Source organism: Cricetulus griseus, chromosome 9, assembly GCF_003668045.3.
Source record: "Cricetulus griseus strain 17A/GY chromosome 9, alternate assembly CriGri-PICRH-1.0, whole genome shotgun sequence".
NCBI lineage: Eukaryota > Metazoa > Chordata > Mammalia > Rodentia > Cricetidae > Cricetulus > Cricetulus griseus.
The window spans coordinates 22,788,017-22,801,818 of record NC_048602.1 but is presented as its reverse complement, the minus strand read 5'-3'; the positions used below and the strand labels follow the sequence as shown (position 1 = coordinate 22,801,818).

Genomic DNA, 13,802 nt, shown 5'->3' with positions numbered 1-13,802 from the left:
GGTCTTTGATTCATTTGCACTTAAATTTCATGCAGGGTAAAGGTATGGATCGATTTGCCTTCTTCCACATGCCAACATCCAATTAGACCAGCAACAATTGTTGACAATGCTGTCTTCTTCAATTGTATATTTCTTGCTTCTTTATTGAAAAATCATTTGTCTCTAAGTGCTTGGATTTACCTCTGGGTCTTCAGTTTGATTCCATTGATCAATGTGCCTGTTTTTATGCCAACACCATGTAAGGTTTTTTTTTTTTTTTTTTTTTTTTTGTAATTCCTGCGTGAGATCATGGATGGTGATCCCTTTTAGAAGTTCTTTTATTTTGAGGGATTATTTTAGCTTTCCTGAGTTTTTTGTTTTTCTATATATAAGTTGAGTATTGTTCTTTCAAGATCTGTAATGAATTGCATTAAAATTTTGGTGAAGATTGTGTTGAATCTGTACATGGCTTTTGGTAGAATGGCTGCCTTTGCTAGGCTAATTCCACAGATCCAAGAGCATGGACGATCTTTCCATCTTATGAACAAACTTTTTTTCCATCGATACTTTGTATTATTCTCTTTGTTTCTATTTTATTTGTTTTGTCCCCGAGTTTGATTATTTTTTTGCCTTCTAATCCTCAGATGTGTTTGCTTTTTTTCTGTTCTAGACCTTTCAGGTACACCTTTCAGTTAGTAGTGTGAGATCGCTGCAATTTCTTTATGAAGGCACATGTTTTTATTGAATTCCAGGAATTCTTTGTTTTCTTCATGCCTTTACATAGTATCCTAGAACTGAATTTATTTTTACAAATAAATTTACAACAGGACTGCAGGAGGATCTATCTATAGCACAAGAATCAATATCAGCATGCATTTTTATCTCTCAGACTGGCATTACATTCACCGTGTAGCCCAGAAAGGTATAAAATATATTTTCCCCTGCCTCAGCCTTGTAATTGCTGGACTTACCAGCCTGTATTTTTTAACTTGTAACTTATTTGTGTATCATTTATATCCTTATTTCTAATTTGAGATATGTTGTTACTCTCTTTGCATCTTCTCAAATCTGATGATGAGGTCATGAGTTTAGAAATAATGTTTCTGTACAGGGAGTTATAAAGACTCAAGACTTTTTAAATGCCCTGATGGAAGGACAATGGTAACTTTACTTCTGTGTTCTTCTCCAAGATCAGACTTGTACGTCAGTCTGACTCTTGGGCCAATGTTTGTCAGGAGTTGAGGTTGCAACTTCTGAGGAATCTACCTCCTAGGCAATAGCTATCATCCTAAGGCATTTGAGATTTCCTAAGTTATCTTTTCAAACATGTCTGACTTGTCTCTCTGCTAATCTTAGGCATTTCCCTACTGAAAATAGAATATAAGATAGTGTGCTTTCTAATAAATTTGCTTAGTGTAAGACATTGACTTTTGCAAGACCTTCTGATTCAACTATTGCTTTCATCATCTTTGTTCCTTATCCATGGTCTTCTTGGGCATTGTTTGGGACCCTTATTCCTACTGATTCAGACTCCCTCTGAATTTTCAAGTTTCATAGTACAATATGCTATGGATATTTTATCATTCAATTTCTAGCTTTATTGAGATATAATTGACAAAAGGTATATATTCAGAAGAAAAATTTTCAAACCTTGTATATACATATTCACATGTACATGCAATAGCAATTAATGAAAAAAGAGGTCATGAATTTGGAAGAGAGTGTGTAGCGGTCTGTGTGAATGTTTGGATGGATGAAGGGAAAGGAAGAAATGCTGTAATTATAATCTCAAAAATAAAAAAATAGGAAACAAAGAAAAGCACAAAAATAGAGACTTCCTTTGTTCCCATTTTTGTTCATTTTATCCATTGTGTACTGACAAGGCATTTGCCTTATTTATAAAATGCAGGAATATTACTTATCTCCGAGTATAGAATTGGGGGGGCTCCCCAAAATTGACAGAATCTCCGTGTTATAACTGCAAAATGGCTGCCCGCATGTGGCATTTCTATTTTCTGATATCCCTGAGTCTTCCATCCCTTATAGAATATAGAGTCTGGCTCTCCGTGAACAGGTAAACACTAGAGTAGTGTCTCAAGTGGGACTTTTCTGCTTGAGAGATGTGAGGTTCAGTTGCCTCTCTCTTGGAGTCATGATGGTCAGCTGGGAATAGATCACTTCATGGGTCCCCTTGGATGCAGCCGCCTGGAGTAGGAAAGGTTAGAATAAGGTCTGTGTTCAGCACCGTGATCCTGGGGAACTGCAGAGATCAGAACCCACCTGATGGCCTCTCTCTTGGTCTTCTTTTGCCTGTCTCTCCTTTGAGTCCGGTAATTCCTTTGGCATGAGGCGAGGAGAGTTGGGCTCTGCCCTTCTGAGTCTGGAGGGCTTCACCTGGGCATACAAGTCTTTGGGGTGATCTTCCTCATGTTGGCTCTGCAGAAAAGAGAAAACAAATCACAGGGAGTGTATCCGGATACCCCAGAGGCTCTATTCCCACTCAGGTTTCCACAGGGTGGGAGAGTAATACTTTAGACATCTAATTCAAACCTTGCTATTGGTGATGGCGTCTTGTGGAGCTTCCTAAGAACTCTGAGTGCCTGGAAGTTCCTTCCTGAACTTCTGATGTATTATCTTTACAAGGTGACCTATCTCTAAGGGCTCCATTTTTTGGAAAGAGAATGTTCATTCTCATGTAACAACCGTACCTGTCATGTGCTGCCTAGATGTGCCAGCTAACCACATATTTACAGAATCCTCTCACACAGACTTCTCTTCAGAAGGCTCTTTTCAGCCCCCCTTTAAATTCACATTGATGGTCTGTGCCCCATACAACCGCAACTAATTTTCTCTAATTCATTTCCCTCAAACACTTTGCAAGGCTCACTGTATGTCTGGTCTTCATCATATTCCACCCCAAGGTTTGTGGCAGTGCATGGGGTAATTCTGTTTTCTGCTGTATCTGCCATCTCCACAGGAAACATGGCCAAGAGTGACATCCAGGAAGTGGGAAAAGGTGACAAGCAGCAGAGGGGTCAGAAAATAGAGCTCATGTGGCCAAAAGTAAACAAAGCAGGGCTGAGCTCATAGCACACAAAAGACAGGTGCATCCACAATTAAGAAGCCAGCTGTGGATGATGCCAAGGGCTGAAAAGGGGGACAGTGATTGATCCCAGGGCAAACTGGGTCATGAGTTCATAGCATTGTGAAAAAGAGTCTCACCATAATGTCCAGTTCCATGCTGTCCTTAATCTGCGTGCTTTTCACAGTAGTGTCTGTTGTAAGAGGACATACAGGTAGGTCTTCTCCTGACCACATCCCTGGGACTTCTCATTTGCCCAGTTGCCTGTCCTCTCTCAGACAGCAACAGAGAAAATGGAGCACAGGAGAAGGGTCCATAATAAAGGCAGAAAATGTGTCCATAGTGACTTGGTGCCTCAGAGAAGTGACCCAGACCCTCCACCTCCCCTCTGATGCTAAGACCTTGGATAACTCCCTCCCAGGGGCCCTCTTTGTCTTACAGAAGATTTCTTCCTGGATAGCAGGAGCTGGGCTAGAGCTGGGGAGAAAAGAGGATGTCAAATGGCAGTGAGAGGAGTCAGGCGTGTGGGGGTCTAAGTTGCTGGCATGGAGTTACCTCTTCTGGATGCTCCTGTCTGTGGTTACTGACTCTGCAGCTCCTGCAGGGTGTTGCAAGTTGGTCTTTGTCTGGTCTGCAAGAAAGAGAGGAGTCATGAGGGTGATACATCCTTACTGAGCAACGTGAAGGAAAGAAGGAACTTTGCAACTCATTTTGATTGTGTATGTATGTGTACAAATGTTCCAGGAGAAAGAATAGGTCATATGATACCCAAGGTTTCAAGATTATATTGATGATTTGTGTATCACAGATGTGTTTCTAAGCTGAGGTATCCAGGTTGGTGCACTGAGTCCCTACTTGGGTAGCCGACAAGGGGCACCCACTACCGGCTAAGACTGAGACCACCCACAGCCTACTCACCTCCATTCCTGCATTTGTTCTGGTGCCTGAGTCTGAGCAGTAGAAAGAGGGCAAGAAGGCAGAGCAGAAAAAGGATGCCCACGAAGACAGCAATCAAAGTCTTCTGGTATCCTGCCAGTCCTGGGATATAGACCACATCATGGATGAGGACTTGGATTACTGAGTGTTTGTATTCACTACCTCGTACCCTCGTGAGACTGACTCCCATCACTCCTGACAGTCTACCTGCTTGCCTGTCACCCAGGCAGAAGGCACATTGCTGAGGACTGAACACAAGAAGTCCAGCATTCAGCCTTATTTCCTACACTGGAGCTACACTGCATGAACTAGAAGGAAGGACCCTGAGTGCCCTGAACTCATTGTGTCACATACCCCTATACAATGTCACCACCACAGTGCCAGATGTGGCAAGGCAATTGCAGAAGTGGTTTCTAGAGAATTTCTCTGTATGAGAAAGACAAGATAAGGTCAGCACTGGAAGGAGCTTAACATCTAGTCCAGGGCTCTCGCATTTATACTTGCAGAAACTGAGAATCACACAGGAGAGGAGCTTGTCCATGTGAATCTCTCAGAAAAGACTGCATCTACCCCATATCTAGATGGAGTCTCTGGACCAGTCAGTGTTCTAGTTTAGATCTCTGTGGTCAGTTTTCATGGGGTGACGGACTAGTTTTCAGGGCAAGAGGGGATGGGATAGGGAGATTGTGAGAAGTTACTTCCTGCTTTCATTCATGTGCTTCTCCTAGGACAGATCTCAAATATCACTCTTTGTCAGGGTGACTCTAGTACATCTTAACATGTGAGCCCCTTTGGTTCTGGGGACCATGTTGAGCTCACTGCTTGAATTTCAGTATCCTGGTGAACATCCAAGCTGATACAGAAACAGAGACTCACAGGAGATGAGATTTTTCACACCCTGGGAGGGAACAAGCTCCCTAGAGAGGAAAATATAGCACATTTATTGGCATGAACCTTGGTGCCACAGGCAATTGTTGGTAATAGGATAATGAGAAGGAGTGTTGGGTAGAAACATGGTCTAATTATCTCAACACTTCTCAGTCTTACATGTACACTGAAGCCTCTCCAGAATCTCCCAGATCCCTACATGAAACATTCTGAATTTCACTGAAGAGGTTGGACTGGGCACTAATTGAGGAATACCACTTTGCATCTGTTTCATTGACTAGCAAACAGTTTCTGGCTACCCCTCCATAGAACAAACTCACCCCCATCACAGTCAAGAGCTTCCAAGGTCAAGTATCTACTGTTCCCCTCAGATCTCACACTTGTCAGTGTCATCTCACCTGAGACAATGATCTCCACAGGGACACTGGAGTGTGACAACAGGTAAGGAGATGAGCTTTGAGTACCAAAGCACCTATAGGTACCCCCAAAGTCCGAGGTCACAGCACTGAAGGAGAATTCTGCCTCATATTGTGGATCTTGGCGCTTTGATATTTGACGCGTGTAGGGAGGAGATGCACCCTCCTTGAACAGAAGGAAACTGTCTACTTGGGTTGAGGATTGACACAGAAGGGTCACTTTCTCTCCTGAGGACACAGTAGGGCCTGGATGTGCTGAGAGGTTGGGTGTGACAGGGGGTCTTCCTAGAGAGAAGAAGGGTGAGTGAGGGGCTGTAGTCATTTTTCTGAGATACTTTTTCATTACCTAGTTGGTGTCAGTGATCGGGATGACCCCATGCACCAAGGTTCCCAGAGAAAGAGGGAAACCTGCCTCCACAGCCCGCCCTGTCGGGCCACTGAGAGGCATCAGAGCAGCTTCCATAAGCTCACGCCGTCCCCCGCGTTTCTGGGGTTTACACTCGGCACCCAGGACAGATCCAGAGAAAGAAAAACCTCTAAAGGTTTACCCTGCGTTTAAAAATATATGTAGGCTTGTGAGAGAAAAATAACAGGAGGAAATAGAGTAGCCAGTTGTGGTGGCCAACGCCCGTAGGATTTGCTGAAGGAAGCAGAGGCAGGCAGATTTCCACAGAGAAACCCTGTCTCGGGAAAAACGAAACAAAAAAAAGTAAAAATAGAGTAAAAAAAAGCCACATAAAGATGGAAAAATACACAGAGAATCTGGATACTATGTGCCATATTGTTGTCTTTAAATTGTTTGATTGCCGAGGAAAGACTTACAGCTGCTAAAATACATTTGATTATAAATGCTGCTAAAGTAATCCAAATTATACATTTTAAAAATGCTTTGACTTCAAAATTTAAGTCTAAGGACAGGGTACTTGGAAAAAAAGTTTTTTCTTATGTTTCCACAGAAAATGAAAAGCTGTGGATTCCTTCCAGACTAATATGGTTTGATCAAGCAAGACCCCCTGAAGCTGAGACGATGCAGCCTTACAGACAACAAAAACAAGGACTTGGTCAGGTTTCTATGTTTTATCATGATATATGAACATCGCCCCCAATCAGCAGGAAGCAGTTTAGAAGGAACAACACCCAAATTCCCAAATATTGTTTATAAATGTTTGTTTTCATTTAAATGGGGTTGGTTATAAATGGTAATGATCACAATCAATCTCTTTTAAAGAAAAAAAGGGAATAGCATATAGGAATGAATACTTTGCATTGGTAAGGATTTTCATTTATTGATACAACTTTAAGGTCAATTTTGTGATATGCATATGTCTCCTCTTGTTTAGGTATTGTGTTTATACAGATCTTTTAAAATGATATGCATAATTAAATACAGGTTATATAATCACCTATGATAGTTAGAACTTATAATTAGGTTAGTTAGGTTTTCTAGATATACAGAGATATATTTAAGATGGATAGGTATCCTTCAAACCTTTCAAAGACCTACAGAAATATGGCATTTAAATGGTTTAGGGTTTTTCTTGGCAGTGAGACACAACTGCTCCTGGCACACTAATTACGTCAGAATGGAGGATGGGCATCGAAGAAACTTGTTATGGAGTTTGCTTTCAACATGGCAAGATTAGCCATTTGAGCAAGAAACTGCTCTTTCCTGGACTGTTTGTTGCTGTATAAACTGGACATGCAGGACCCACAAGAAAGTGACTGCTGAGCTTACAAAACAAGACAGTACTGAAGGGTTCCTGTTAAAATGGAAAGTGTGCCAGACACACTGTGGCCTGTGGGCTGAAGATGGATGCCCCAATGTTACAGAGGAACTTTGGGTGACTGTCCAGGTAGCGAGATGTCTCTGTCAATTCTAGAGTTTATATATTTTCCTTCTGTGGTCTTTGATAGAGTTGAAGACAGATAGTTATGGTTATAGTTTTCTTCAGTTATTATAAAAGATAAGCTATCCTTCATATTTAGACAGAAAAGAGGAGATGATGGGGAATGTACTGTGTATGTTTATCTTATTGATTGTTAAATAAAATACTGTTTGGCCAATGAGACAGCAAGTTAGGCAGGACTAGGAGTCAAAGAGGATTCTGGGAAATGTAGTGGAGAAGTGTTGATCCAGGCAGGAAGTGACATAGCAAGGAGACTCATATTTAGCAAGTAGAAACAGGAAATGGTCCCCTTTCCCCTCTGCTCTTCCTCTAGCGGCACAATGTGATCCACCGGCAAGGAGGGATGCCAATAAGGCACCCAATAAGATAAGTCTTATAAAATATATAGATTTATGATAATAAAGACTGAGCTAGCAGATGAGAATCCTAGTCATTGGCCAAGCAGCTTTGAACCTAATACAAGTTTCTGTGTATTCATTTGGGCCTAACTCGGCTGGGCGGCTGGAGTAAAGCACACACGTGGTGGTGGGGCTCAACGGCCCAACTAGTCTCTATGATTTCCCTGAATGCCATTCCTCTACCCCACCATCCACAGATCTGTTCTTCCTGAGATAAACTTCATCATCTTGACCACCAATCACTGGCCTCCCCAAAATTTAGCTTGTTCAGTGTCTGGGTGCCTGAGAGAATGCTATGTTCCTCACCTGTGATCAGGATGTCCAGAGGGTCACTGGGAGCTGACAATTCAGAAGAAGATCTGTATGAACCATGGCATCTATACCGGCCCCCAGTGGAGAAATTGACAGAAACTAAGGTGAAGTTGGCATGAGACCCTCCAGCCTGGGTATGATTGGCCAAAATAAGTGGGAGGTGACTTCCACCCTCCTTGGACAGAGCAAATCTATCATATCTTTTGTCTGAGCAACACTGCAGGGTCAGGTTATCTCTGGGGGCCAGGACAGGTCCTTGCAGAGTCAGCAGGGTGGGCTCCTTGGATAACCCTGGAAGAAGGACATGTAGAAAGTCATCCAGCTGGCTCCTGGTATACATTCCTATGATGGTTACTTTTATGTCAACTGGAAACAAGCTGGAGTCACTGGAAAAGAGGGAGCATCAACAGAGGACAAGCCTCCATAAGATTAGGCTGCACACAATCCTGTATAGTATATTGTTAGTTGGGAATTGATGGATGAGTGTGCATTCCATTGTGTGTGGTACCCTCATTTTAGATGTAGTCCTGGGTTGAATATGAATGCAGGCTGAGCAAGTCGGTAATCAGCATCCCTCCAGGGCTTCTGCACCAACAACTGACTTCAGGTTCCTGACAAGTCTGAGTTCCTGTCCTGATTTACTCTGAGGATAAATAGTGCTTTGAAAGTGTAAGACAAACATTTTCCTTTACAACTTGCTGTTTGTCATGGAATTTCATTTCAATAGTAGAATCATAAGTAGGACAATACCCCCCTCCCTCTGCTCTGAGAGTGTCATGGTCTCTCATATTCTGGGTCATAGCAGTCAAGAGCTCCCTATAGCTATCATGACTGGAACCATCCTTAGGGAAGTAGAGCTAGTGACAAAGGGATATCATGTCAAAAAACAGTTGAGTGTATGAGAGTCCCTTACCTGAGACATGTATCTCCAGAGAGTTACTGGCCTCTGACCAGATATGTGGGTTTGTTTTGTGGTATCCATAGCATGTAAAGGGCCCACTCTTGCTGGATGTCACAGGGATCTCAGGAAAATGAGCCTGGGATTGTACAGTGTTTGTGCACACTGCCTTGGGGTCGCTGGAGAAATTCGGGTCTTCCCCAGTTATGATGAAACAATCATAGGGCTTTGATGAGACACACTGGAGTGTCACATTCCCACCTGCCATCACCACAGGGCTGGGCAAGGCTGAAAGACTAGGTTTACCATGGTAGACACCTAGGAAATAGAGGATGCAGCCTGTTAAATGATACATTGTCTCCATCAACTGGGCTCTGGGTGAAAACATTTAGGAGTTGTATTTCCTGAGGGAAAATGAAGAGGGCACAATTTACTCATGCTAACAAATAATATGTGGGAAATCAGGAATGTTACTCAAGCAGGGTGTCTGCCCAATGAAGACAATTAATATCTGATTCCCACCAAGAAGTGAATGGTTTTAATAACCAGGTGACCTTTCTATCTGTAGAGCCAATTCTCACCTAAATCCCTCAGAGTATTTATTGCAGACTCTGCCTCCCTAGACTTTCATTGTTTGCTTTCAGTTAAGAAAGCCAATCCTTAGGAGAAATGTCACATGTTTCTTATACACTGCAGACACCTTTACAATCTCTCTCTCAAAGACCACAACAGACCAAAGACCCGTAAGATATGGATCTCATCTTGATGGTCACATGTATTTGAGTTACATTTTTATGTACGTATGCCTAATTTTCTCACAGGATTTTCCATTACACCAGGAATCTTTTCCTCCAAAAGTGTATATAGTGTTTAAATATACTTACTATAAAACACTTCCTGTCAGACTTATAAAATATGAACAAGTAACTGCTATGCCAGCCTGAACTGAGTTTTCCTTATCACTTCCTGTGGGTCATTTCCCTGCCATCAGCAGAGGATTCAGTGCTCTACAAAAGATAAAGGTGAAGGTTGAGACCTTTAGTGTCCACTCACCTATCACTACCAACTGCAGGGAATCACTGTGCTGAGTCCACCCTCCAGAATTATAACAGTAACAGCGATATTGCCCTGCATGATGCTCGTTCACAGAGGGTATGACAAACTTGGCCTTGTGATATGGCACAGGTGCGGTTAATCTGTCCCAGGGTGCTGTAGATCCTTCTTTATATAGGAAGTATATTTGGGTTTGCCTGGTTCCCTCACAGTAGATTGCCACAGACTTCCCTACGTCGATCACAGAGCCTGGCTCGGCCCAGATGTTGGGTTTCTGGAGGGTCCCTGCAAAGAAGTGTGTGAGAGGGATATGGGGTTTTAAATAATTGTACAGCAAATGTAAGAGTTGTAGTTGACTCTGGAATAAGAGAAGGACACATGGAGCCATCTAACGTAGAGGAAATGAGATGCATCTCTTAGGATACTTGCACATGCAAATGACACGTTAGGTGATAGGCAAAGCAGAAGGACACTTAAAGACAATATTTCCATGGACTCTTGAGTCCCACTGTTATTCTCCACCTTTGTTTCTGACCCTCAGATGCTTTTGTGTCCCACACTCTGTGATAGTAGACTCGGGATCCTGAGTTCATTAACTCAACACATATCAGGTCCTTCCCTGCAAGTAAGTCATCATTCAAAGGAAACTCTAGGCTCTCCTTACCTGAGACCAGAAGTTCTAGATGGTTACTGGGTGCTGACCACATCTGGGGGTTGTTCACATAATAGCCGTAGCATGTGAATCTCCATCTCTGGTTGGGGGTCACAGGACCCACTGTGAATAGGGCCTGGAATACACCAGAGTTTGCATTCGTTGGGGCCGAAAGCCAGGGGAATTTTTGTCCTTCCTTCATTAAAATGAACCTGTTATATCTCTCTTGTGAGGAACACTGAAGTGTGACATCACCTCCGGAGGCCACCACAGGGCTGGGCTGGGCTGACAAGGAGACTTTGCTCAGGTAGACTCCTAGATGAGAAGAGGAAGTCTGTTCAGTGTACCCATTCTGGTATGCATTTGTCCCTCTGTTGGAGTTTGAGAAATGGAACCCAAAGTAAACATATTCCTATGTTCAAGGCAGGTCCAGGGATAGGGGATGGGTCCTCTCACCTGTCACCACCAGCTCCAGGGCATCACTGCGTTCTGACCAACCGGCAGAGTTGTAACAGTAACAGCGATATTGGCCTGAATGATTGTTTTCCACTGATGTGATGGAGAACTCGACATTGTTAAGAGTCCCACGAGGAGATTGTTGGTCCAAGGGAGCTGGGGATCCTTCTTTATGCAGGAAGCATATTTGGGTTTGCATAGCACCCTTGCACCAGATAGTCACAGCATTGCCTCTGCTGACCACAGAGCCTGGATCAGCCCTCAGGATGGGCTTCTGAAGATTTCCTGCAAATAATTAAGAGAGAAGGACGTGGAAGTTTTGAATAGTGACAGTGAACATCTACCTGCAGCTAAACTTAAACTTTACTCCTGAAATGCAAAAGAGAAAAGTCAGTAACGCTATGGGAAGACCTACCACTCTCCAGACCCTCCTTACTTTCATTCTTATCATCCTCTGCCCTTGGTTCTTGTTTTGTGACACCCACAGTACACACCCTGTGCCAATGGGTTCTGGACCCCCGACTCCATACCTATCACACCTCAGTGCCTCCCTGATGAATCTGTGTAGGTTTTACATCAATCCAGAAAGAGTCTGTGTCTTATTCACCTGACACTAGGAGCTCCAATGGGTCACTCCCTTCTGACCACATTTGAGCATTGCTCTTGTAATAGCCATAGCATCGGAAGCTCTGTCTTTGACTGGAGCTAATGGGACCCACTTGGAACCTGACTGGTAACTGCCCAGTATACAAATATTGTAAATCCACAGAGAAATTCCACCTTGTAAATTATATGTGATCTGTTCTGCAACACCAGAAGGACACATGAAGACCCCATACATCCGCTGACCTTTTGGCTTTCATTGCTATTGTGCATGGCAGTTTTTGCACCACATTCCAGATGCTTACCACATTTGGTGACATTGGAATCAGGAGCAAAACCAGTTTATTAACCCACCATCTGTCAGGTCCTTCCCTGTGATCCAGTGTCAGGTCAATTTTCATTCATAGGAAATTCTAGAGCTTCCTTACCTGAGATCACCAGTTCTAGGTGGTTACTGGGTACTGACCACAGCTGGGAGCTATTCTGGTAATAGCCATAGCATGTGAATCTCCATCTCTGGTTTGGGGTCACAGGACCCACTTGGAACCAGGCCTGGAACAGACCAGCGTTTGTCTTCTGTGAAGTCATGGGATTTGAGAATTTCTCATCTTCCTTCATTAGAATGAAACTGTTATATTTTTCTTGTGAGGAGCACTGAAGGGTTACAGAACCTCCTGAGGCCATCACAGAGCTAGGCTTTGATAAAAGTGTGAGTTTGCTGGTGTAGACTCCTAGGAGAGAAGAGGAATCCTGTTCAGTTGACTTTTCTGGCTCCTATTGATCCCTCTTTTCTGGGATATGAGAAAGTCAATACACTCCTTCCCACAAAACAGCTCCTGTGGTGGGAGAATGGTCCTCTCACCTGTCACCACCAGCTCCAGGGTTTCACTGTTTTTGGATGTGCCAGCAGGGCTTTTATAGTTACACCAATATTGGCCAGCATTGCGACTTTCAATGGATGAGATAAAGAACTCCTTTTCCTCGGTGTCTTCATAAATTTTTAGAATCTGGGAATGTGGGTTCCCTTCTTTATAGAGATAGAATTTCTGGGCATCTGAGGGGCCTTCACAAATTATAGTTACCTCCTCCCCAATGGCTACCACATTGTTTGGCTGTGCTCTGATCATGGGTTTATAGAAGTCTCCTGGAAGCAAAGAAAACAAACAAAAACAGATGTTGGTGCCTGAGTACCTCTCACAGAGATCCAAGGCCTCAACCACAGGACCTTCCAGGGAACACCAGCAAGAGCCCACACCAGCTGTTCTCCATCTCTTCCCTTCAGAGGTGACCCACTGAAGATTTATAAAGGAAGACAGTTGGAAAGGCACTCACCTGCCAGCACCATGTTCCTGGGGAGCAGACTCAGTCCTGCAAGAGAGTTACACGTGAGTGCAAGCACTTCAAGCCTGAGCAGGACCTCTACTTCTAGATCCCTTCTGAGCTGCTGAGATACCCTGATGGCCCAATGCACAGCTGTGAGGTGACCTCATTCTTAAAGTAGAATTCTCTCTCCCAAACTCAATTTCTCACCAAGACCAAGCAGTACTGTGAAGGTGTGGATCATGGCATCTTCCAGTTGCCGAAACTTTGTAGATGGTTGGTTCCCTTGCCAAATGAGCAGACACAAAGTATATGGCCTTGCAGTCTGGCATCTCCTTCTTGTCATGTGTATGATAAAGGCAGGTCTTGCCAAAAGGAACTGTTCTTTCTATGCAAGTGGCTTTTGTTTGCCAGTGCTGTGAAGGGTGGGGTTGTAAAACATGTGATATCTATTTCCCTGAGGTTCTTTGGTTTTGGTTTCTGACACAAAGCCCCCTAAAACTCAGGCAGGTCTGAGTCTCCTCCCCTTTCTCAGTCAGCTGGTTGTGTGCATGGATTACAAGCCCATATCTGATTGTGGTCTCTTCTTGCAGAACATTTCCCTAATCCTCATCTACATGTCAATAGATGGCCCTCTACAACACAGATTAAGAAGAGAGAATAATCCTGCTGCCCTCATGAGCCAATGCCTACAGCTGAGGGGACCTCAGGGATAATTTTTTCTCTCAGAGCTTCTCCTTGGTTCATGACGACTATTTCTGGCAGACCACACCCATATTGCTATAGGTAACTTATGTTGCCAAGCATAACACCCTGACCTGTGTATGCTTTGAATGTTTTGTGTGAAATTTTCTTGGGGACAGATGAGCAATGAATGGCTGATTTCCCCAGAAGGCACATAA

At 43.5% G+C, this 13,802-nt stretch overlaps 1 protein-coding gene across 1 annotated transcript; it reads right to left on the bottom strand.

The window, feature by feature from the left end:
• Positions 1 to 2,073: 2,073 nt before the first annotated feature.
• On the bottom strand, positions 2,074 to 9,171 carry LOC113830775 (leukocyte immunoglobulin-like receptor subfamily B member 3). Its single transcript, XM_035449171.1, has 9 exons — positions 8,832 to 9,171; positions 7,913 to 8,209; positions 5,284 to 5,586; positions 3,980 to 4,099; positions 3,617 to 3,692; positions 3,501 to 3,538; positions 3,202 to 3,254; positions 2,260 to 2,415; positions 2,074 to 2,184 (listed from the first exon to the last, which is right to left on the bottom strand). Exons 1-9 carry the CDS (start codon positions 9,169 to 9,171, stop codon positions 2,074 to 2,076), a joined length of 1,494 nt encoding a protein of 497 aa, XP_035305062.1.
• Positions 9,172 to 13,802: the final 4,631 nt, after the last annotated feature.

What these genes read in the sequence shown, in the direction of transcription:
- LOC113830775 (XM_035449171.1), bottom strand. Translation starts at nt 9,171, where the DNA reads ATGTATCATTTAACAGGCTGCATCCTCTATTTCCTAGGTGTCTACCAT. An exon ending in GAACAAATGCAGGAATGGAG is followed by an intron (nt 3,693 to 3,979) that starts GTGAGTAGGCTG and finishes TCTTTCTTGCAG; the next exon opens with ACCAGACAAAGACCAACTTG. An exon ending in TATCCAGGAAGAAATCTTCT is followed by an intron (nt 3,255 to 3,500) that starts GTAAGACAAAGA and finishes CTCTTACAACAG; the next exon opens with ACACTACTGTGAAAAGCACG.